The sequence below is a fragment of the Mirounga leonina genome, unplaced genomic scaffold (assembly GCF_011800145.1).
Source record: "Mirounga leonina isolate KUSES-001 unplaced genomic scaffold, KU_Mleo_1.0 Mir_114, whole genome shotgun sequence".
Taxonomy (NCBI): domain Eukaryota; kingdom Metazoa; phylum Chordata; class Mammalia; order Carnivora; family Phocidae; genus Mirounga; species Mirounga leonina.
In genome coordinates, this window is record NW_023270265.1 from 13,198,924 (window position 1) to 13,224,216 (window position 25,293).

General features: G+C 42.0%; 1 protein-coding gene across 1 annotated transcript in view; it reads right to left on the reverse strand.

Annotated features, from left to right (window-relative positions):
- Window positions 1-1,418: 1,418 nt before the first annotated feature.
- LOC117998326 (translation initiation factor IF-2-like) overlaps window positions 1,419-25,293 on the reverse strand; it is a 37,549-nt gene continuing 13,674 nt past the window's right edge. Inside the window, exons 3-6 of the mRNA XM_034987102.1 lie at window positions 9,795-9,866; window positions 5,233-5,266; window positions 3,919-3,999; window positions 1,419-3,818 (exon numbers count right to left, since the gene is read on the reverse strand). Coding sequence (XP_034842993.1) covers window positions 3,699-3,818; window positions 3,919-3,999; window positions 5,233-5,266; window positions 9,795-9,866 — 307 coding nt within the window. The 3' untranslated portion in view covers window positions 1,419-3,698. The remainder of the gene's footprint in view (window positions 3,819-3,918; window positions 4,000-5,232; window positions 5,267-9,794; window positions 9,867-25,293) is intronic.

The window sequence follows — 25,293 nt, forward strand, 5'->3', positions numbered from 1 at the left end:
TGCGGTTGTCCGTGTGGTCGTCGTGGTCGTCCGTGTGGTCGTCGTGGTCATCCGTGTGGTTGTCGTGGTCCTCCGTGTGGTCGTTGTGGTCCTCCGTGTGGTTGTCGTGGTCCTCCGTGTGGTCGTCGCGGGTGTTGTGGTTGTCCGTGTGGTCATCGTGGTCCTCCATGTGGTCATCGTGGGCATTGTGATCCTCCGTGTGGTCATCGTGGTGGTTGTGGTCCTCCGTGTGGTCATCGTGGGTGTTGTGGTCCTCCGTGTGGTCGTCGTGGTCCTCCGTGCAGTCATCGTGGGCGTTGTGGTCCTCCGTGTGGTCGTCGTGGTCCTCCGTGCGGTCATCGTGGGCATTGTGATCCTCCGTGTGGTCGTCGTGGTGGTTGTGGTCCTCCGTGTTGTCGTCATGGTCCTCTGTGTGGTTGTCGTGGGTGTTGTGGTCATCCTGTTGGTTGTCGTGGTCCTCCGTGCGGTCGTCGTGGGCGTTGTGGTCCTCTGTGTGGTCGTCGTTGTCCTCCGTGTGATCGTTGTGGGCGTTGTGGTCCTCTGTGTGGTCGTGGGTGTTGTGGTCCTCCGTATGGTCGTCGTGGCCCTCTGTGTGGTCGTCGTGGGTGTTGTGGTCCTCTGTGTGGTCGTCGTGGTCCTCCGTGTGGTCATCGTGGATGTTGTGGTCCTCCGTGTGGTCGTCGTGGTCCTCCCTGTGGTTGTCGTGGTCCTCGGTGTGGTCGTCGTGGGCGTTGTGGTCCTCTGTGTGGTCGTTGTGGTGGTTGTGGTCCTCCGTGTTGTCATCGTGGTCCTCCGTGTGGTTGTCGTGGGTGTTGTGGTCATCCTGTCTGTTGTCGTGGTCCTCCGTGTGGTCGTCGTGGTCCTCCGTGTGGTTGTCGTGGTCTTCCGTGTGGTCGTCATGGTCCTCCGTGTGGTCGTCGTGGGTGTTGTGGTTGTTTGTGTGGTTGTTGTGGTCCTCCGTGTGGTCATCGTGGTCCTCTGTGTGGTCATCGTGGGTGTTGTGGTCCTCCGTGTGGTCGTCGTGGTGGTTGTGGTCCTCTGTGTGGTCGTCGTGGTCCTCCGTGTGGTTGTTGTGGTCCTCCGTGTGGTCGTCGTGGGCGTTGTGGTCCTCCATGTGGTCATCGTGGTCCTCTGTGTGGTCGTTGTGGGCATTGTGGTCCTCCGTGTTGTCATCATGGTCGTCGTGGTCCTCCGTGTGATCGTTGTGCTCATCTGTGTGGTTGTCGTGGTCCTCCGTGTGGTTGTTGTGGTCCTCCGTGTGGTCGTCGTGGGTGTTGTGGTCCTCTGTGTGGTCATCATGGGCGTTGTGGTCCTCTGTGTGGTCGTCGTGGTGGTTGTGGTCCTCCGTGTGGTCGTCGTGGGCATTGTGGTCCTCCGTGTGGTCATCGTGGTGGTTGTGGTCCTCCGTGTGGTCGTCGTGGTCCTCTGTGTGGTCGTTGTGGGCGTTGTGGTCCTCCATGTTGTCGTCGTGGTCCTCCGTGTGGTTGTCATGGGCGTTGTGGTCCTCCGTGTGCCTTCCCCCCCCTCCCCCAGCCTTAGAGCTGAGGGAAGACCTGGCCAGCCCTGTTGGGGGCTAGGGGCCTCACACTCCCAGGCCAGGCTGGGGTTCGGGAAGGGGCCTGCTCCGTGCCCTCGGGCCCTGTGCAGAAGATGCCAGCCTGAGCCACAGAGGTGAAGAGGCTGCGAGTCTCATGCTCACCCCTGTCTGCTTTTCTAGGTGCTCTGGCCCTGGGGTTTATTCACCATGCAAGGACCAGACACTCACACAAGTCACACTAACACCAAACACACATTCAGTCACACTAAGACAGGGCCTGAGGGCACTGAGCGGAGGACGGGCTGGAGCTCAGGCGTAGAGGCAGGAAGGCCAGCAGAGGCCTCTGCCTCACCCTGGAGAGCACCCCGAGAGGCTGAAAAGGCCCAGAGTCTCATGCTCATCCCCTATCTGCTTCCCAAGGCTCCCTGACCCACTGATTTATTTCGAATGACAGCCTGATGAAATGCGTCCTTCTGTTTCATTTGGGGTCCAGGTTCCTGCCTTGAGCGTGGCCTCCAAGTGACTGTCACATTGTGACAGCTTCCTCAAGAGGGCAACAACTGAAAAGGTCAGAGCAGGAAATGCTGAGTTAAGCTGTCAGCGGGTGTGTGGCAGGCACCTGTAACCCCGGCCTGGCCGCCGTGGGGGAGGCACAATGACTGACATCTGCCCCTGCGGTTTGACATGCTGTTGCGACACCATGGCCTGTGTGTGTCCAGGGGGCATAATCAGAGAAATGAAGCTGTCAGGTCGGCTACACGGCTCGGTGCTTTAAAACAGAAGCAGGACAAGAGCCTATTTGTGTGGGGGTCTGTTGCCCACCTCCAGCCTCTCACTGCAGGTCGGTGCAGAAGACAGGAGGAGTCAGAGAGCTGCGGCCCACAGCTGGTTCAGCTGGAGATGCTTTTCATCCTTGATGATTTCACCATGCCCTCCACACATGGCCTCAGCACTGGGGCGGGGGGCACCATGGTGATGGGAATATTAGTACCACTACTCCTGCTTAAGGCTGACCAGCTTCTAGATCCTGTGCCAGTCCTTGTAAAATCCCCCAGCCTTACCTCTCACATCTGCTAGTGGGTGTTGTTATTTCTACTTCTTGGAGACAAGAGGGGAGCTCGCAGATGTTCGGTAGTTGGCTCCAGGTTGCACGTCCATGGGCAGCACAGCCAGATGTGAACACAGTTCTGTCTGACCCCATGGTCTGTTGCACTATGGCCTTACAGTTAAGAGCACAGAGGCCAGACCCAGCCTCTGGGTCTGCATCTGGCTGATCCAGCTGAGTGCTGTTAGCAGTGGAAGAAATGTGCTTATCCATTCACCTCCACTGTTCCAATCCCCACGATAAGATATATAAGCCAGCACACACAGAGCTCATTACAAAGAGGGGGTTTCTGTCACAGAAGTCACTGAATAGGAGTCCTCACCAGACTGACACAGGGACCCCTGGAGGGGGAGAAGTCACCCTTGTGAAGTTCCAGATGTCAGAGAGAGGAGTTCCCCATATAACCAGTGGATGAGATGTTAGCTGTATTTGTATGGACGCCTTTTGTCTGGCTATGTTCCTAGTATGATGGTGGCCATTGAACTGTGTCCAATGCTTTAGTCATCCATGGAGATAATCATGTTTCTCTTCTACATGTTGCTGATGTGGTAAGTTACACTGATATTTTAAATACTGAATCAGACTTGTATTGTAGGGGTGGTCCCTAATTAGTCTTGATGTCCTGTCTCTTTATATATTCTCAGATTTCATTTTACAGTGTTCTGTTGAAGGTTATTAAACATATTTTTTCCTTGTTGTGTATTAAACTTTTGGCTTTGAGTTTTAAAAAGTAATGACACTAATCTTATTGTGGTCATCATTTCATGATATATCCATGTCAAATCATTATGTGGAATACCTTAAACTTATACACAGGTGTATGTCAATTATATCTCCATAATAATGGGGAAGCAGTCATTAAGCACATCATCACACCACAACCCTTGCTTGACATGCACACTCCAGTCAATCATAGCTGTACTTATATGCCCCATGCACACTCATATGTCCAAAATGTTTCTGTACAACCACGTTACATGCACATACCATACTCTGAAACGCACACACACTACCCACATACCAAATATTCACACACTTCACATCACACACACACACTCACACACACACACACACACAGAGCATGTTCTGTCTAGAACAGTGACTATAGCTCTTACCTCCTACACAGACAAAATAACTCTCCCCAGCCATAACTTCAAGACAGGAATTTACCACCAGCTAGAATAGAGAGAGGGGTGGCAGGTCAGGGAGAGTGAATGGGGGGGGGACATGGTGAGAAGCCACCCCATTCCCCTTCTCACATTTAGTCCACACTCACCAAGTTAATAATGTCTTCCAGGGACTTGAATCCATTGTTTACACCACACATTTGATCCTTTCTTTCTACGATGTCATTCAGCTACAAGAAAGAAGGGTTGCCTTGGGCCCATGGCCAGGAGTTGAGGACACAGAAGTCCCCATCCCAGGAGACAGTCTCTTCCCTCATGCCATGTTGGACTCCAAGGTCCAGGCCTTAGCATTGGCCAGCAGCCCACCCTTAGGGAAGGGAAAGCCCTTCCACCTGCACCTCTGGTGGCAGGTTTTACACACTTGTCATTCATTTCTGGAGTGGCTATCTGCTGTCCAGACACTACAGGTGAGTTAGAGGAGCAAACTTAGGAAAGCTGCCTGTGAATGCTTTCCCGATCTAGGCTCACAAGGGGCACCTGGTTATCTGTTCTGAATTACCTGATCTTTCCTATAGTCTTTTACACCCATGCAATAAACTTTGGCACCCATATATCTTGAGCTTTCTCAGCCTAAGAGAAAGAACCCTTTGAGTATAAACTACCAAATACATGGAACAAAATGTTGGTAACAGTGGGTTGGACTCACTTTGGACTTAGTCTCCTGACATGCCTTTGGTGTCAGTGGTCCTGTGGTCAGAGCAATAATCAGACTAGCATTGTTGCCTGTAGGGGAAATAGGGAGTGACCCCATTGGTAAAGGCACACAAAGTGACTCTCTTTGCAGGCTGCCAGGGCCACAACACTGCTCCCTGTACCTCCTTCTCCAAGGGAGAAGTACCCAGACCTCAGCACCTGCCATCATGAGCACCTGGAGGACTAGCAGGTCAGTTCTGGAGGGAGAAGGAGCCTTAGCCAGGATGTTAGACGAAGATGGTTTTGGGTAGAGCATAGCCTTTTCCATTGCTGGAGACACAGTCACAGGATGACATCAGCCAAAGGGAAGGAACAGAAGGGAAAGGAGCCAGGGCCAGAAATGTGATGGAGACAAAGTGGGCAGCCAGGGGTAAATCCAGCACTTTTTTCTGAAAACGGAATCTTGTCTGCTCTACGTCCCCTGGCTTTTCTGTTTTCTTGTTCAGGCAGCTCAAGTGTAGGTCAAGCATCTCTCAGTTACCAAGAACCTAGAAGGTCCATGCATGGCCCCATGTTGTTCTGAGACACATCACTGGGGGTGGTTTCATCCTCACTGCACAGAGGAGGGGCCCATGGCCCAGAAAGGGCAGCACCTTGCTCCAAGAGTCCGTGCTAGGAAGGGGCCAATAGGGTCTGCACTAGACCTCCCTGAGGCCCAGGCCTGGCTCTGTCCCCAGACCTGCCCACAGTGAAGTCACCAGGCAGCTTACCTCCAGAGTTCGCTTGTTTAATCTGTTCATTTGCCTGCAAGGAAATGAAGGAATGTTGGGGGAGGGCAGAGAGGACCCAGGAATACTCTAAGAACCCATAACGCAGAAGTCCTCAGAGCTCTAGGTTCAGTACATTTTAAAATCTTTCATGCATATTTGTGGCTCCAGTAGGCTTTATATTCTTAAGTCTGCTAAGACTATTATGTATTTTGTTTCTAAATAAAAATCAGAGGAGGTTGAGGTACAATTTGGGGTTGATATTAAAAGTAGCTCTAGTATTATGCTGAGTGAAATAAGTCAGAGAAAGACAAGTATCATATGATCTCACTGATATGAGGAATTCTTAATCTCAGGAAACAAACTGAGGGTTGCTGGAGTGGTGGGGGGTGGGAGGGATGGGGTGGTTGGGTGACAGACATTGGGGAGGGTATGTGCAACGGTGAGCGCTGTGAATTGTGTAAAAGACTGTTGAATCACAGACCTGTACCTCTGAAACAAATAATACATTATATGTTAAAAAAAAAAAAAAAAGAAGATAGCAGGAAGGGAAAAATGAACAGGGGCAAATTGGAGGGGGAGATGAACCATGAGAGACTATGGACTCTGAGAAATAAACTGAGGGTTCTAGAGGGGAGGGGGGTGGGGGGATGGGTTAGCCTGGTGATGGGTATAAAAGAGGGCACGTACTGCATGGAGCACTGGGTGTTATATGCAAACAATGAACCATGGATCACTACATCAAAAACTAATGATGTAATGTGATTAACATAACATAATAAAGTTAAAAAAATGGCATCATACTATAAAAAAAAAAAGTAGCTCTAGTCCTGGAGCCACCGTGCAGTGTGTAGACCTGTCTGGCTGGGACAGGACACTTGTGACCTTCTGCCCTCTGTGCTTGATATTGACAGGCTTCACTCAGGCCTCCTCTGTGCCCCATCAGGTGAGCATAGGGTGGGAATGCTGCTTTGCTGGTCCCATGGGTATGGCCTGGCTTTCTTGTCACTGTCTCAGGACCCCAAGGCCCTGCCTTGACCATCCACGGTGAACATGGGTCACACCCATGGATGTACCACTGTGAATCCCCACTCACAATGTGACTGGCAGGGTTGCTAGAAGCTACCGGGTCCCCCAGGAAGGCACACTATCCTCTAACAGGTAAGGCTGAATTTGGAAAAGGTCATCCTGCTGATTGATACTCCTGCGCTGTCCCATCCTCCCCTGCCACAGGCCCCCAAGGTTGACTCGGTCCCCCCAAGCTTATTCCCCTTCTCGACTGGTGCTAAAGGGACTAGCAAGCTGCTTCATGAGAGTGCTAGAGCTCCTGAGTTCATGTGCTCCTGAACAAAAAGGCCAAAGGCTGGGAAGTGGCCCTGAGGGCTGTTCATGCAGGTGGATGAGGAGTGATCCCCTGGCTGCCACGGGTATGTGGCCAGACGGCCGCTGTGAAGGCAGATTTCACGGGTGGGAATGGGACACAAGAGGGGCTGGGGACTTAGGTCCAGGCCAATCCCATGTGACGAGCTGAGCTGGCACAGTCAAGCTAGGAGAGTGTGGACCCTGAGAAGGCTTATCACTGTGGGGAGTGAAGATGTTGCTGTGGGGGGAGACCTGAGAGCCCTGGGTCCAGTCCAGCCCAGCCCAGCCCAGGAGGAGAGGCCTGGGACCTGTGGCTAGTGGAGGCCAAACCAGGCACTGCCCAGCCCAGCAGAAGCACTCTCCTTCTTCTTGCCACATTTTGGAAAATTTTTGTTTTTTTGACTGAACCCTCAAATATGGGGGAACTCTCATCCCTTTTTAGTCTCTGGCCTAGGAGGCCCCTGACCAGGCATATGCTTGTTTGCTCCAATGCCCCCAAGGAAGTGCTGCCTCTCCAGCCCTACTCCTAAGCTCTGAACTTGGAAGGAATACAGGCTCCTGTCACCCTCAGCTAGACTCCTCTTAAAATATTACTCCCTCACAAAACCATAATTCTACATCTTTCCATTCCCCTGGGTACCACTCCCACTCCTGAACCCTCGCTTGTGGAAGACGTCACTATGTTCCCTGTCCAGAGACATCCGGGAGGCCCTCCCTGAGCCCCCACACAGCTTCTCACAACTGGGCCCTGAGACTCCCACCTTGGAGAAAGCAGAGGTCTTCCTCTCCCCAAGGGGAGCTCCTCCACAAGAGCCCCCTGCCCAGCAGCCTTGCATCTCTCTGCCACCTGCCAGCATCACCACCAATGGACTTGCTTCCTTCCACCTCATATGCACTCAGGTCTCTCTGTCCTAAACACATAACCACACATCTGCACAAATCCGTGCCTCCGCTAGTCCTTGGAGTAACCAGCCCCCTCCCTGCTTGTCCTGGAGTCAGGCATGAGAGTGCTGCCTCCATGCACTGACATCTCCACTCTGCTGCTCCTGGCTTCTCTCCATGGTCCTGAATGGCAGCTCTGTGCTACAAATCCTGGGGCCCACCTTGTCCTAAGGGTGCTTAATCTCTCTTTGATGCTTCACCCTCTCCAAATTAGGTTTCAGTCATTTGTGTCCATGAGAATCTTAACCTCCATAATTTCCCACTTTCAGACCTTTGGGCAAACTGCTGGGCCCACCATGGTCCACCTAGGATGCAGGCATGTCATGCCTTCCTCAAACGCCCTATCCCAGCCTTGTGTTCAGAACCCCACTCATGGGCTCCCTTGTCTCAGACCTACCAAGGGAGCAAAATCCCCTCCACTGAAAACATCAATACTTCAATGCTGCCCATCCCTTCCTCCCTGGGCCTGATCTGTCTCCTATCCACCCCTCCTCCCACACTGGACCAGGGCAGAGAGTGACACACAACACAGGTCACTGTTCATAAAGGACCTTCACATGTGCTCCATACAATCCTGGGAGTCCTCACACATAGCCCATTCTGAGAAAATCAAAGAGTGTGGAAGGAAGAACTCAGGCCAGCTGTAGGTCAGGGCTTAGAGGGGCAGAGATGGTCTAGCAGCATGTAGTCTGCCAGTGTCAGTGCAGCCAGGGCTCAGAGAGGGCTAGGGAGCCAGATCTGGGGGTCAAGGTGCACAATGAGTGGAGGTCAAGCCAATGTGGCTTCAGGGAACTCTTCAGCTTCCTGGCTCTCCCTGAGACTCAGCTCTTCCATGTCTGCCACGGGGGATCAAATCAGTGCTTACCTGTCTGAGGTGAGTTTCATAAGGGTGTGGCCCTGTGTGGAGTAGGTGATGAAGGACATCCGCACTTTTCAAGCTGGGGAGGGAGCACGTGCTTGTGAGAAGCCATCAACACAGGCTTAAAAGGATGCCAATAAAGCTAAAAAAAAACAGGGCTCACTGCAGCCAGTGAGGGGGGTCTATGTCATTTTCCACACTTTCCACTACAACTCTTCTACTTTCAGGCTCATTTCCCAAACACTGGAAGTTCCCATAAAGGTAGTGAAAAATTTTGAGGCCTGTAAGATGTGTGACCTCCTTAGAATAGAAAGCCAAGATGGCATCCTGCTCCATTCTTAAATTCTTAAAGAATGCATTCCAAAAGACACACACACACACACACACAGAAACACACACAGAGGCATATGCACAGTACATCACAAGGAAATAAACACCTTCACATTCCTGTATGAGGGGCTCACCCCTGGCCTCTCTTCTACTGTAACATTCTTTGGACCTTCATTCCCTTCCCTCCTAAATCCTTCCTCACCTCCTTCTCTTGTCAAAAAAAATATTCTCTTTCTTGGCAGCCATTTATATGTATCCCTTCCTTTCCATCCTCTGGCTACTGTCTTCTGGTCTGCTGACCCTCAGTATCATTGAGATAAATTTTTACAATAGGTCCCTAGCTGAGTTCTTTGCTCTTGGCTCTTGCTCCAACTCATTTTATCCACTTATTAACAGATTTCTTTTCCTGAAGCACATCCTTAATCATGTGAGACCCCTACTCAAGAATCCTATACCCCTTTATAGCTCCCAGTAGGAAATTCAAGCCCTGTGGCCTGGCATTAAGAGCCCATATATTATTGGCTCCAAGTTGACTTGTCCAGCCTCATCTCCCAGTCTTATCCTGACTAAACCCACTCTACCACCAAACAGACCAGTCACTCCACAAGAAGTCTCTTTGATGGTTCCTGTTACCCTGTCTTTCCCCATTCTTCAAGGCCTAGTTCAAATTTCCACATCTTCTAGGTAATTATCCTTGACTTTTTCTCTAGGAATTCTTGTTTTTCCCTTTATATTGCTATGCAAGACTTTTGTCCCATTCTCTTGGCCATTGGTATCATTTAACCAGATGTCCAGTTACTGAGTTACTGGTCAGCATGCTTTAACTTCCTTTCCAAGCTGGTAAGGTTCTCAGAAGCAGACTGTGTTCCCTTTAATGTGGCCTGACTCTCAGGCAAGAGTCAGCAAAAACTGCTGAGAACCAATGGGACAATTTGACTTTCCTTCTTTCCTGCTTCAGAACACCACTGTGGGCACTGTGCTTCTGGCCTGAGGGACTCCCATGCCCACTGAATCTAAGCAGCTGTGTATCTTCCTGGCAGAGGAAAACACCCTGCAGCATGGAGAGCCTTACTTTGGAAACTTCTTCACCACATCATCCACAAATGTGTAAATGTCCTTCCAACTGTTGTTCACGCTGTCTGACCTGAAAACAAAGACTTGAGTCAGAGAGATGAGGCATATACATTGGGTGGGAAGTTTCTGCCCCCTACCTCCCATAGTCCCTTTAGCAAGCTCCTCCTTATCCCACATAACTGAAGTCTGCCACACACCCTTGGTGACCTCTGTGGGTCACTCTGGTGGTGACTTTCATCAGTGTGAATGGTGGGAAGGTTGAATAACCAGACCCATATGCTTGGGACCAAGTGACTTCCAGGGAGGAAGGACTTTGAGTGGCAAACCAGGATGGTTGGTTTGGTTATGGTAGGTGGTTATGGTAGGTGGACGAGAAATGAAGGAGGATGCATTTGTTGGAAAACACATTTTGATTCTGATATGTTGGCTCTCTTAGTCCCCCACTTTCCTTTGGGGTAGCCATTAACAGCTGTCTGCTCTTCTACTCTTTAAAGATATATAGTGGGGTGCAAGACAGGGCTTTTGGCACCACATTCCATTACATACCTCTTGGAAGCAACAGATGCAGCCTCAGAGAGTGACCCAAGCCAGTCCTGTATTCCTCTGGTGAACTCTGGATTCTTGGGTATCAGACTATCCTGACATACCTCCTTAGGTTGGGATCCATTTGTAAGCCTAAGTCTGACCTGCCAACCATCTCTCATGACACACACAAATTCTGCTCACACCTTCATGTTTTCCAGCACTCACAGAGCAGGAAGAGACATTCCCAATAGGAGCCTGCACCTCAGGCCCGGAAGAATGTGCTACTCAGACTATTTTATTTCCCTTCATCCTTCAAAGCTGAGCCACTCTAGACATGAAAGGCCTATTCCAGCACCACTGAAAGGGGAGAGATAGGAACAGACCTGGGACACTGATGTTCTGTTGCCATCATGCCCTGACCAGCATGGAAAGCCACAGATCCTTCCTCTCCCTATTTTAAGTTTCTTACTCATTGGCTCTCACTTTAGTTCCTGGATGGTGAAGATGCTGAAGGGGGCTGGAGTCTTATGATGTCCCCTTCTGTCTAGATGGGAAGCCCTTAAATGTGCCCTACCAGTCCAGGATTCAAAGATCTTTGCAATCCAACATCTCTATAGTTCTGTACTAATTCAAGTTTATGATTTGCACATGTGAGGTTCACTAAGTGTCTTGGTCAAGATCCTGCTGATGTTAAGGGGTGAAACAGTCTGATGCCCTAGCCTGGACTCTTTTTCTGGATCTATGACAGTTCATGTCTTTCCTATCTCATATGAATTTGAGGAACCCACAAAGAGGCCCTTCCTCTTTCCTCCAGTGATGACTATGTCAATAAACATCCTAAATGTCATGTTTATATGTGTGATTCTCACATACCCAAGAGCATCCTTCTCCTCTCTACCATTCTTACTGCCTCCTCTAAGTTTCATCCAAAATTATCAACAGATGGTGAGGAAACTAAGGATAGATGATTCCAACTATGTCAGGATTATCATTCATGGAGCACATATATATGAAGCACTCTTTATGCATGATTTCCAATTCTGAATCAACCCAATGATATTAGCATTATTCCCATTTTACAGATGAAAAAATAGGCTCTCCCAGGTCAAGGAATTTGGCACAATTTTCATGGGTAGCATGGATCTGAACCCAAATCTAGCTGTAAATCCCTTGCTCTCCCCATTGGACTTGGGGGACTGGGGTGATACTGCTGTGCCAACAATTGCTAGGAGTATATCAGTAGACTCTGACAACTTACCCACAATACTGACTTTCTCACAGAAGGGCCATGCTAAATTGCAAGGAAGACAATTCCTTTCTTAACTAATGGTAACACTTCCCACTTTCCTTCTCATTACTACTCTCCCCTGCTTTCCCCCAGAGTGAAGAGGATCTTCCAAAGAAGATTCACAGGAAACAAGAGTCTTCAACCCACCTACCTGCCCTAGGACAGTTTCTAGCTTATAATTATTTGAAGGAATGTCTAGCCTCTAGAACACAGAAGAATGTGAGTGCTTGTGGGCAGTGGGAAAAACCACAGGGAAAAACCACAGGGTCCTTAGGAGAGAGGCAGTATGGAACACGAGTATGGAACAACCACATGGAGTTCCAGCACACAGAGCTCCAATCATGTTTTAGCATCCCACACTTAAATGAGAACGGAGAGATGGGAATCACCAGACATTTGAGGGCATCTCTACTGTTGAAGCTTGAGTCCAAAATATCTTAGTGATATCACTATGCTGGGGGAATGGAAAAGGTGGGGAAGATTCATGTAGGACAGCTGAACTATAAGAAAGCTAAATTCTCTTCTTTCATAGTCAGAAGTCAATAGAAAATGAGTAAACCTCAAACAGCAAGAAGCAGCAAATGTATTAGCATGTTATTAGAAATTAAATTAATTTATAACTAATTAATTAACTAAATTAATTTAATTAATTAAATTAACGAAATTAAATTGATTTCTAATTAAAATGAGAAAAATCTGGAAGGTTTGTAATGGCTGTTTCTGAGAATGGGATCAAATGTGGGGAGGAGGGATGCAGGATCCTCAAGTTTTTGTTGTGAAGTTTGCAATATGTTTGGTTTTAAATTTATGTTCAAGAATTTCTTGACAAATGAAAAAAATGAAAGTACAAACAAAAACTAGTAGCATGGAGGATGTCAACAAAACGGCAGATTCTGAAACTCCAAGCCTTCTTAGCCAGTAGTAACATCATAAAAAAACAACAGAAGCTTTCTGTACCAACTTTCTGCTCTGTAGGAGCTCTACAAAATAATCAAAGGTTTATAGCAATAAAGTAAGAGCCCAATCAAGAAACAGCCGTCTTCAAAATGATAGGTAAGTTTTGTGGCATTTTTAATCACCCTTCCCTCACTCTCCTTCTAGCCTGGTGGCAGTTTTGGTCTTGATTAATAGCCCAGTTCCAAGCTCTCCTTGAACCAGAGAAAGCAGTGTAGACCTTACTTATAATTATTGTGTACATCTCTTCTAACCTGTCTGGGTCAATCTGACCCCTGGCTGGGGTCAGAGGGTTCAAAAACAGTTGTGGACACAGGTACATTTAAAAAGCCACAGGGGCACCTGAATAGTGCAGTCAGTTGAGTGTCTGACTCTTGGTTTTGGCTCAGGTCATGATCTCAGGGTTGTGAGATCAAGCCCTGCACTGAGTTCTGCACTCAGCATGGAATTTGCTTGAGTTTCTCTCTCCCTCTTCCTCTGCTCCTCCCCCACTGTGGTCTCTCCATCTCTCCTTCTCTCTCTTAAATAAATAATCTTAAAAAAAAATAAAGTATAGAATTGTTGAATCACTATATTGTACACCTGCATCTAATATAACACTGTATGTTAACTATACTGGAACTAAATTTTTTTTTAAATCCAAGATTAGATAAAATATATAAACTAACAAGTCCAAGAACTTTGACTAACTTCAATTGTGATAAACTAAAGACCCATTCTAAGACACATTATAATAAAACTGTTGAAAGACAAAGACAACATGAGAATCCTAAGCAGGAAGAAAAACTTGTAACATACAAGTAGTCTTCAGTAAGGTTGTTTCTCATCAGAAACCTGTGAGGCCAGAAGGTAGCAGAGGAAATATTTAGAGTGCTGAAAGAAAAAAAAGTCAAGTGAGAATGCCAAATTCTATAAAACTCCTTCATAGGTGAGGGAGAAATTTAGACATTCACAGATAAACAAAAGCTAAGGGAGTTCATTTCCATTGAACCTGTCCCACACTTATGGTTAAAGGAGTCATACAAATTAAAATAGGACACTAAACAATAACTTGAAGTCATATGAACATAAATAGATCAAGATTTATCTTTCTGGTAAAGATAAATACAAGAGCAAATATAAAAGCTAACATTATTATAATCTTGGTTTGTAACTGAACATTTATTCTCTACAGAATTCAAAAGAAATGCATTAAAGTCATGATAAATCTATGTTATTGGGCACACAATGTGTAAAGATGCAATTTGTGACATTGACACAAGGAGGGGTTGCAGCAGTAAAGAATCAGAGTTCTTGTGTGTGATTAAAGTTAAGATGTCATTAATTATAATTAGGTTGTTATAGCTTTAGCACATTATAGTTAACGCTCATGTAATCATAGAGAAAATATCTATAATAGAATATTCACAAAGGAAATAAGAAGGGAATCCAAACTTGATTATTTTATTTTATAGTAATAAGTTTTGGTTCCCTTCTCAGAAGAAGGCAGAAAAGGAGAAAATAAGAAGCAAAAATCTAGAAAACATACATAAAGTAAATAGCAAAATGGCAGAAGTAAGTCCTTCTATATAATAATTATTTTAAATGTAAATGGATTAAACTATCCAGACCAAAGGGATAGGTTGGCAGAATAGATGAAAGAAAGATCTAAGTATATGCTGTCTACAAGAGACTCACTTTAGATGTAAGGACACAAACAGGTTGAAAGTGAAAGTACAGAAAGATATTCAAGGCAAACAGAAACCCAAAGAGAGCTAGAATAACTATATTAGACAAAAGAGACATTAAGTAAGAAACTGTTATAAACAGCAAAGAAGGGCATTATATATTCATAAAACGGTAAAATAATCAAGAAAATAAAACATTTATAAACAGATATGCACAAAACATCAGAGCTCCAAAAGTTATGAGGCTAACATTGACAGAACTTAAGAGGGAATTAGAAATCTCTACAATAAAGGTTGAAGACTTCAATATTCTACTTTCAGTAATAGAAAAGAGATGGGAAATCCAGATTCAAGAGGTGCAATGCACTCCTAATAGATTAAGCCTAAAAAGGGCTGCACAAAGACAAAGAGAGAATTCTGAAAGTAGCAAGAGAAAAACGTAGTCACATACAAGGGAACCTACCATAAAACTGTCAGAAGATGTCTCAACAGAAACTTTGCAAGTCAGGAGAGAAGAAAATGACATATTCAAAATAATGAAAGAAAAAATTGTCAACTAGAATACTATACTGAATAATGCTGTTTGTCAGAAATGAAATATGATAAAGACTTTCCTGAATAACAACAAAAGAAGGTAAGGAAGTTCATCATTGCTAGACTTGCCTTATAAGAAATGCTATAGGGAGTTCTTCAAGTAGAAATAAAAGAATGCTAATTAAAATAATAAAAACATAACAAAATGGGTATAAAACCCATTGGTAATAGTAAATATATATTCAAAGTCACATTCTCTAGTATTATAATAGTGGTTCATAGTTCACTTATAAGTCTAATTTAAACAAAACAGATGAACATAGAGGAAGGGAAGGAAAAATAAAATAAGATAAAAACAGAGAGGGAGGCAAACCATAAGAACTCTTTTTTTTTTAAAGATTTTATTTATTTATTTGAAAGAGAGAGTGAGAGAGAGAGCACAAGAGGGGGAGCAGGAGAGGGAGAAGCAGACTCCCTGTCGAGCAGGTAGCCTGATGTGGGACTCGATCCTGGGACTCCAGGATCATGACCTGAGCCGAAGGCCGTAGCCTAACTAACTGAGCCCCCCAGGCGCCCCAAACCATAAGAACTCTTAACTCCAGGAAATAAACTGAGGGTTGCTGGAGGGGAGGTGGGTGGAGGGACAGGGTAATTGGGTGATGGGCATTAAGGAGAGCACTTGATATAATGAGCGCTGGGTGTTATATGCAACTGATGAATCACTAAATTCTACCCCTGAAACTAATATATACTATATGTTAACTTAATTGAATTTAAATAAAATTTTTTAAAAAGTTAAAAATCACACATAATAAAATTATTCATAACCATAATACTTTGTTATTGGATACACAATATAAAAATGAATAAGCTGTAATATCAAGAACCTACATTGTGAGGGAAAGAAGTAAAAGTGTAAAGTTTAGTAATGGTATCAAAGTTAAGTTGTTGTCAGCTTAAAGTAATATTATGTTTTATGTAAGTCTCATCATAACTACAACAACAACAAAAAAGTACAGTTGACCTTTGAACAACAGAGGGTTGCTGATCCCTCAATGCAGTTGAAAATCTGCATTGTTAAAAAGAAAATCACAAGCACAAAATAACATCACTTACATTAAAACCTCAAGTCAGTAAACCACGATTTAGTATCTAACCTAACTCAGTTTCAGCCCCCTAGAAATGTAACCTTTAATCAATCACCATGAGGATTCCTGGTTAGCACTTGATAGATCCCTCTCTTCCCCTTAGGAGGGCAACCTTGCCTAAAACAATGGATTCTTTGCTAATGATTTCCTTTTCTCTGCATCCTTTCTACATTTAAAAACCTCTGCTTTTCTGTAGCACTTTGGGGCTCCCCCTACTTGCTAGATGGGGTGCTTTCTGATTCATGAATTGATTAATAAAGCCAACTAGATCTTTAAAATTTACTTGGTTGAATTTTTGTTATTTAACAGCATATAACATTTGACTCATCCAAAAGTTAACTACCAATAGCCCACTGTTGACCGGAAGCCTTCTTGATAACATGAACAGTTGATAAACACATATTTTGTGTTTATATGTATTATATACTGTATTCTTAAAATAAAGTAAGCTAGAGAAAAGAAAATGTTAAGAAAATCTTAAGGAAGAGAAAATACAATTATAGTACCACACTGTATTTATCAAAAAATATCCACATATAAGTGGACCCACACACTTCATACCTGTGTTGTTCAAGGTTCAACTGTAGTAGTTACACAAAAAAATTATGATGAGAGGCAAAGCATACTGCTACAAAGAGTCATCAAATTACAGCAGAAGACAACAAGATAAGAAGGAAGGAACAATGAATTTATCAGTCAGAAAACAATTAACAAAATGTCAATATAAATGAATTAAATTCTCCAATCAAAAGACACAGAATGGCTGAGTGGATAAAAAACCAAAATCAAAAATAACCCACACCCAATGATATGCTGCCTACAAGAGACTGACTTTAGCCTTACAGATACATATTTTGAGAGTAAACAGATGATAAAAGATATTTCAAACAAATGGCAACCAAAAGAAAGAGTGGTAGCTATACTTACATCAGATAAAATAGACTTTAAGTTAAAAATGGCCGAGAGAGACAAAGAGGGTCATTATATAATGACAAAGGGGTCAATCCATCAAGATGATACAATAACTGTATATATTTATGCCTCAACATTACAATACCTAAATATATAAGTCAAATACTAACAGAAATAAAAGGGGAAATAAACAGCAATACAATAATAGTTGGCCCAGGTCTTTAATACCCCATGTTCAACAATGGATATATCATGCAGACAGACAACTAATAAGTAAACAACAAATTTGAATCACACTATAGAACAAAAGGACGTAAAAGACATACAGAACATTCCATCCACAAGCAGCAGGATACACATTCCTCTCAAGCACACAAGGAATATTTTCTAGGATTGATCATATGGTTAGGACACAAAAGAAATCTTAATACATTTAAGAACACTGAAATCATACCAAGGATCTGGTCTAATCACAATGGTATGAAACTAGTAATCAAGCAGGATGAAAACTGGAAAATTCACAAATACATGGCAGCTAAACAAACACTTCTGAACAACCAGTGGATCAAAGAAGAAATTAAAATGGAAAAAAAAAGTATCATGAGATAAATGAAAATGGAAACACAACATACCAAAAGTTATGAAATGCAGCAAAAGCAGTTCTAAGAGGGAAGTCTGTAGCAATAAATACATCAAGAAAAAAAGAAAGATTTCAAATAAACAACCTAACTTTCAACTGAATGAATCAGAAAAAGAACAAACTAAGCCCAGATTTGGTGAAGAAAGGAAATAATAAAGAGTAGAACAGAAATAAATTAAGAGAACAGAAAAAGAATAGAAAAGATTGAGACTTGGTTCTTTGAAAAGATAAACAAAATTGACAAACTTTTAGCTGGACTAATATGAGAAAAAATAGAGAAGACCCAAATTAATAAAATTATAAATGAAAGAGGAGACATTACAACTGATACCACATAAACACAGAAGAACGTAAGAGATTACTATGAACAACTATATGCCAAGCACTGGACAATCTAGAAGAAATGGATAAATGCCTAGAAACATACAATCTACAAATATTGAATCAAGAAAAAAAGAGAAAACCTGAAGAGACCAGCAATGAGTAAGGAGATTGAATTAGTAATCAAAACCCTCCAAACAAGGAAAAACCCAAGACCAGATGGCTTTACTAATGAACTTTACCAAATATTTAGAGAATTAATGTCAATCCTTCTCAACCTGTTCTAAAAATTGAAGCAAAAGGAACATTTCTAAAATCATTTTATGAGGCCATTTACTTCCCTTGATTCCAAAGCCAGATAAGGACATTACCAGAAAAGAAAACTACAGACTAAATCTCTGATAAATAAATAAATAAATACACAAAATTCTCAACCATTACACTAACAAAACAAATTCAGCAACACATCAATAAGATAATACACCATGATCAAGTAGGATTTATTCCTGGTGTGGAAGGATAGCTCAACATATGCAAATCAATAAGTGGGATATATAATAGAATGAAATATAAAAATATGATCATCTCAGTAAAAGCAGAAAAAGCATTTGACAAAATTTAACATCCATTTATGATAAAAACACTCAATAAATTAGGTATATAGAAAGAAAATGCCTAATATAATATAGGCCATGTATGAGAGTCCACAAGTAACATCATACTAAATGGTGGAAGTTTGAAAGAAATTCTCTGAAGATAAGGAACAAGATAAAGATGTTTACTCTCATTACTCCTATTCATCATAGTACTGGAAGTTGTAGCCAGGCAGGAGAAAGATATAAAAGGCATCAGAATTAAACAGGAAGAAATAAAATTGACTCTATTTGCAGATGACATATTTTATATCTAGAAAATCCTAAAGACTCCATACACACACACACACACACACACAAACTCTGAGATCCAATCAACAAATTCAGCAAATTGGCAGGATAGAAACTCAACGTACAAAAACCAGAAGCATTTCTATACATTCACAATGAATTATCTGAAAAAGAAATAAGGAAAACAGTCGTACTTACAATAGCATCAACAATAAAATACTTAAGAATAAATTTAACAAAAGTGAAAGATCTTTACATTGAAAATTAGAAGACACTGGTGAAAGAAATTGAAGAAAACACAAATAAATGGAAAGAAATCCTGTGCATTGAATGGAAGGACCCAAAGCCTCCTAATATTCAATGTGATCCTTATTAAGATTCCAGTAGCACTTTTCACATATATTGAAAAAACAATTCTAAACTATGTATGGAACCACAAAAAACCACAAAAGACCCCAAATGGCAAAGCAATCCTGAGAAAGAAACTAAAGCTAAAGGCATCCCAGTTCCTGATTTCAAACTATATTACAAAGCTAGAGTAGTGAAAAATAGCAGGGTACTGGCATAAAAACAGACACACTGACCAATGGGATAAAATCAAGAATCTGAGAAATAAACACATGCATATATGGTTAATATTCAACAGAGAAACCAAGAATATCCAATGCAGAAAAGACTATCTTTTTTTTTTTTTTAAGATTTTATTTTTTGACAGAGAGAGACACAGCGAGAGAGGGAACACAAGCACGGGGAGTGGGAGAGGGAGAAGCAAGCCCCCTCGCTGGGCAGGGAGCCCGATGCAGGGCTCGATCCCAGGACCCTGGGATCACAACGGGAGCCGAAGGCAGATGCTCAACGACTGAGCCACTCAGGCGCCCCAAGACTATCTTTTTAATAAATGGTTCTAGGAAAATTGGATATTCTAAATCAAAAGAATGAAACTAGACCCTTATTTTATATCAGTCACAAAAATTAACTCGAAATGGAGTAAAGACTTAAATGTGAGCTCTAAAAAATAAAATTCCTATAAGAAAACACAGGGAGGGGCGCCTGGGTGGCTCAGATGGTTAAGCGTCTGCTTTCGGCTCAGGTCATGATCCCAGGGTCCTAGGATCGAGCCCCACATTGGGCTCCTGGCTCAGCGAGGAGCCTGCTTCTCCCTCTCTCTCTGCCTCTCTCCCTGCTCATGCTTTCTCTCTCTCTATCTCTGTGTCTCAAATGAATAAATAAAATCTTAAAAAAAAAACACACACAGGGAAAAAGTTTCTTGACTTCAGTCTTGGGATGTCTAAAGATAAGCATCAAAAGCAAAAATAAACAAGTAGGACATCAAAATAAAAAGGCTTTGCACAGAAAAAAAAAGATCAGAAAATGAAAAGACAACCTACAGAATGGGAGAAAATATTTGCAAATGACATATCTGCTAAAGGGTTATCCAAAATACATAAGGAACTCATACAACTCAATCACAAAAAACAAATCATCCAATTTAAAAATAGGTGTAGGACCTGAAGAGATAATTTTCCAAAGATACTCACATGTCCAAGAGTTACAATATAATAATCAAAACCCCAATTTTCTTTTTTTTTTTTTTAAGATTTTATTTATTTGACAGAGACACAGCGAGAGAGGGAACACAAGCAGGGGGAGTGGGAGAGGGAGAAGCAGGCTCCCCACTGAGCAGGGAGCCCGATGCGGGGCTCGATCCTAGGACCCTGGGATCATGACCTGAGCCGAAGGCAGACGCTTAACGACTGAGCCACCCAGGCGCCCCAACCCCAATTTTCAACAAAGAAAAATCATAAAACATACAAAGAAACTGGAGAACATTGTTCATTCAAAGGAACTAAGTAAATTTACAGAAATCATCCCCAAGAAAGCCAAGACCTCATATTTACTAGACAAAGACTTAAAACAAGTCTAAAAACAAGTCTATTTTAAATATGCTAGTAGGCAAAAATTAAGTAATCTAATTTAAAAATGGGTAAAAAAAAAAAAAGCCCAAAGAGACATTTTTTCCAAAGAAGATATTCAAATGGCCAAGAGTAACAGAATGAGGTGCTCAGCATCACTAATAATTGGGAAATCCAAATCAAAGCCACAATGAGATATCACTTCATATCTGTTAAAATGACTACCATCAGAAAGATCAGTGATAACAAATATGAATGAAGATGTGAAAAAAATCTCCCTGATATAAAAAAAAAGCAAATAGAAGATAGTATACTTAGAGGGTGGGTCAGCTCTTTGATATCATTCAGACTGCAATCCAGTTCTTTCAGTAATAAAAACAATGGTACTCATTTTACAAACTGAGTCTTTATAAGGACAGAAAGGTTCTATAGAAGTGATTCAAAGCCCACTCATCTCTCTTTTTTTTAAACCAGTCCTAAGAGAGTACAGAGTACTGGTTACCAAGCCCAGGAGAGAACTCTTAACTCTTCTGATCAGTGCATCATGGTATGGTATTGGAGTCACTAAGGAAAACACAGTAGTCAAGCACTGGATGGAACAATGCTTTACTGACATAAAGAGACAGAACAAGATCAGCTTCACTAGTGAGCACTGGTCCCCATGCCCAGTGGGTCTCTCCTGGTGGCTGAGGCATGGCAATTGGCCTAAGCATGTCACTCCTGCCACAGTGGAAGGAACCTTGCCTCTCTCCACAGAAGACAGGTGTTAACAGTGGATTGGCCAAGTACCATATGATGTATATCCTTTAAGCAGAGACAAAAGAATATTCAGAAAGTTAAACAAGGAGCAATATCCTCACTCCAGGTGATAAGCTTGACCAGGCTGTATGGTGGGCTCTTTACCTCTTTGTAAAAACATGTTCCAGGCTCAAGGTTTATTCTTATGTGGCTGAATGGGTGTCAAAAGACTGCACACATTGAGACTGCCTTTTCTAAACAATTTCCAAGTAAGATAAAATATGGAAATACTAATTACTCAACATAGGTTTATCCACATTGGGCTTATTACAGAGGAACTAAAGCTATTTGGGTTTAATAAACATGTCTTATGCCACACTGAAAAATTCACAATGAGACAGAATATACTTCCAGAAATTATGAAATGTATTCATAAATTTGCCAATCTTCAGAATGTTGGTATAATAGTCCATAATAGCTCACCTTTTAGTTTTCACTAGTAATTAAGGTTTCCAAGGGCTAATAATTTTAACCAATATATACAATTAGAATGACTAGAAATAGTAAGAGAAACGACTCTATACAGGGAGAACAGAATGTATTTTGATAAGAAAAGGTATGAGGTATGAAAATGAACTTTTGTCAAAGGAAAGAGTAATTTTGTTCTAAAGAGAATGGTCATTTTAGAATAAAAAAAAAAGGAGGAATAGAAGATAAAAACCAAATGGAAACAGAAAGCAGAAAGCAAGAGAAAATCTTATTTGGTCAAGCTGGTGAAAAACGAATGAATTTATTATAAGGGTTTTAAAAATAAGCTTTAATGTCAATGGTATACCTAGGCAAAATTAAAATGTAATTCTCTTTCTTTTGTTGAGCAGAAAAAGTTTTCTTAAAGTATGGTGTGCTCTTAATAAGAGATTATGAAAGGTTGTTCTTTATCCCTGTAATCTATCTTGAAAGCAAATATATTTTGTCTTACCAAAATAATTTCTTGTGCTTCATGTTATCATTAACAGGTTTTTGATTACTTGGGGGTACTGAGTGTTCTCTATTAAAAGAGCTAAGCTTTTTTTTTTTTTTTACAACTATGTAACTTTTTTAGTTTGCCTTAGAAATCTCTCTCACTTTAGTTGAATAGATAACCCAGATCACCTTTTGATATTTTTTATAAATTTCCCATAGAAATTCTAAATGAAGTCTTTTTATCTTGAATTAACTTTGGAATATTTAAGAAGGTCCTTGGAACATCTCAAAAGACTTTTTCTCTCGCCTTATAAAAGAGACATGTTAGATTAATTAGGTTAATTTAACATGTCCAATTACATGGGAAGCATTGTCAAATAATAAGTGATGCTAAACCTTCTTTAGGTTATATTTGTATGGATATAGTTACTGATATGTGTTCCAAAAATTGTATGAAATTTCTAGGAATCTGATATGTCTTGGTATAATGTTATCAGTCATAATTCTAATTATTATCTTAAAATGTATGTCAAAAAATAAAATTTTCTTGTCAATTTCATTGTAACGGACTCTCATAAAATCTTTCACATTGGCCACTTTTAAGTCTTTTGACATTTACAGTTATTGTTTTACTTTAAGGCTTTTGCAAAAGCGCTTCCTCTTCAAAGAGATTCATAAAAGGGACTGACAAGTACAGGTTTTTCGTAACTTTAAGATCATACCTTGAACTGGTCATACTACAAGAATTTTTTGAACTCTAATGAAGAGACTGAGAGATTCATAAAATTGTTAACAAGAACTAATGGGCCTGAAAGAACTGATGAGGATGATTATAATTTTGTATGACTTTGAAACATTGCTTTTTTGTCTATTTTGTTTTCCAGAGTTAAAAAGCCCCTTTTCTCCTTTCTTTTAACTTATCTATAACATAGCAATTTGGTAAAGCAAACTTTTTACAACGAAAATGGAATACTGTTGACCTTTGTACAACATGGGTGTTAGGAGTGCCAACCCCCTGCATATAATTCACATATAACTTTTTCTCCCCTCAAAATTCAGCTGTGTTTTACACTGTGATTTAAAAGTAAGATAGAAGTTGCCAAATGATTAGAAGTGAAGGGAAGGTGGAGGAAAGATGCAGGGAAGGCTGGAACAGCAGGTAGCAGTGTTCTGGTCTCTTCCTGGCACTCCTCACTCCAGTACCTATGTGAAGCTCAGATCATTGAGGTCCTGAACTGAAAGGCATAAAGAAAGAAAACAGTTCTGGGGAGGGATTCTTACCAAAGTGGTGAGTCCAGTCACTGGCCAGAGTTGGCCAAGGATCACAGAATAAGGACTGCTGGGGTGGGGGTCTAAAACACCGGGGGCAGGATAGCATCAGGCAGAAGGTTGGGTCTCAGAGCAGGCCACAAGAGGTGCTGTCCATGGTGCTGAAATTTCTCTGGGCTGGGTAACTAATACCACCAGGGAACTGGAGGCTTAAGGCTTGTCAGAATCTCCTGCAAGTAGGAACTGCATTAGAACCACATAAGAGGGGTCAGGTGGAGCAAGTGACCTAGAGAGATGATTAAAAGTGCTCTGTGTTCCCCAAGACTTTGCTTGGAAGGAGGGTTCCCATATTCATGAGTAGAAAGCAAGGAGAGGTATAAGTACCATCTGCCAACCGATTGCACCACTGGAGCTCTGTGAGCTCCGTAAGGAGGGCACATGATGTGATGAGCACTGGGTGTTATACGTAACTAATGAATCATTGAACACTACGTCAAAAACTAATGATGCACTATATGTTGGCTAATGGAATTTAAATTAAAAAAAAGAAAAACCAAAACCAAGGAAGGAAGGAAGGAAGGAAATGGGTGTCATTCCAGGATCTAGCTTTGCTAACTTTGGATGCAGATGAGGAGACATGTAGTGTCTCTTTCTACTAATGTCCAGTATTTATATATATTAAAAAAAATCCATTTATAAATGGACCTATGCATTTCAAACCCCTGTTGTTCAAAGGTCAACTGTAGTTATCATTTTCTATCTGATCCCTCTATTATCCAGAAATTCTTGAGTATTCTTAATTTACATGACAAAAAGTATTTGCATAAGTTCTATGAAAATGTGTTCTCCTTGTTACAGGACAAAATTGGGCAACTTCTTAGTCTGGCTTCTTAGCCTAACAAAGCTTTTTAAAGAATCTAATCTAAGTTATTACCAGTTTTAAGAGAACAACATGGACTTTATAAAGACAATAAATCCCCTTGGATATCACCAAAGCTTTAACTGGAATATCATATTTGATATTATACATAAAATCACTATTCTTGCTCCACTTACGCAAATAACCAGACCTGGTTTAATAAGACTAGACATGTTTTATAAACAGATTAGTCTTAGTATGATAGTTTCTGGTAGTAATTGTAGAGATAAAAAGTATTTTCAGTAGAAACTATAACACATTTTGATGGATATCAGATTCTAGACCTGTTCACTGTCTTTGAATGTTGTTATCTACTTGTAAAATGGAATGGATTCTAAATTATTCTGTTTTTCTCCAATATCTGTCTACAACTCTCCAAACTAATAATTTCAATTTTCTTCCACCCTTCTGATTTGGAATTACTAAGAATAAAACCTGCCCTTTTCCCAAAGCCCTGCAAACTGAGCTGGATAACTTGATATAAACTTTATAGAAATCAACACAATTGCTCATGCACAGACAACTTTTGTGTCTCTTGCTGTGTGGGCCACTCAGAACATTCACTTGAGCACCCAATAACATCACCAGAGACAATCAAATTACACAAGATGCTTTGAACCTACACCTAGGAGCCCAATGTCTGGAAGTCTTCTCAATTGGATGCTCTCTGAACTCAGAACCTGATGCATTGTCTGCTCCAATCATTAACTGTTTTCTTCTGTCTCACTGAAATGCCTCTTTGCTCACATGGTATAAGTCAAACTTTGGGAGCCCACTTACAACACCATTTCCTGAAATGAGACACTGTTTAACTGAACTGAC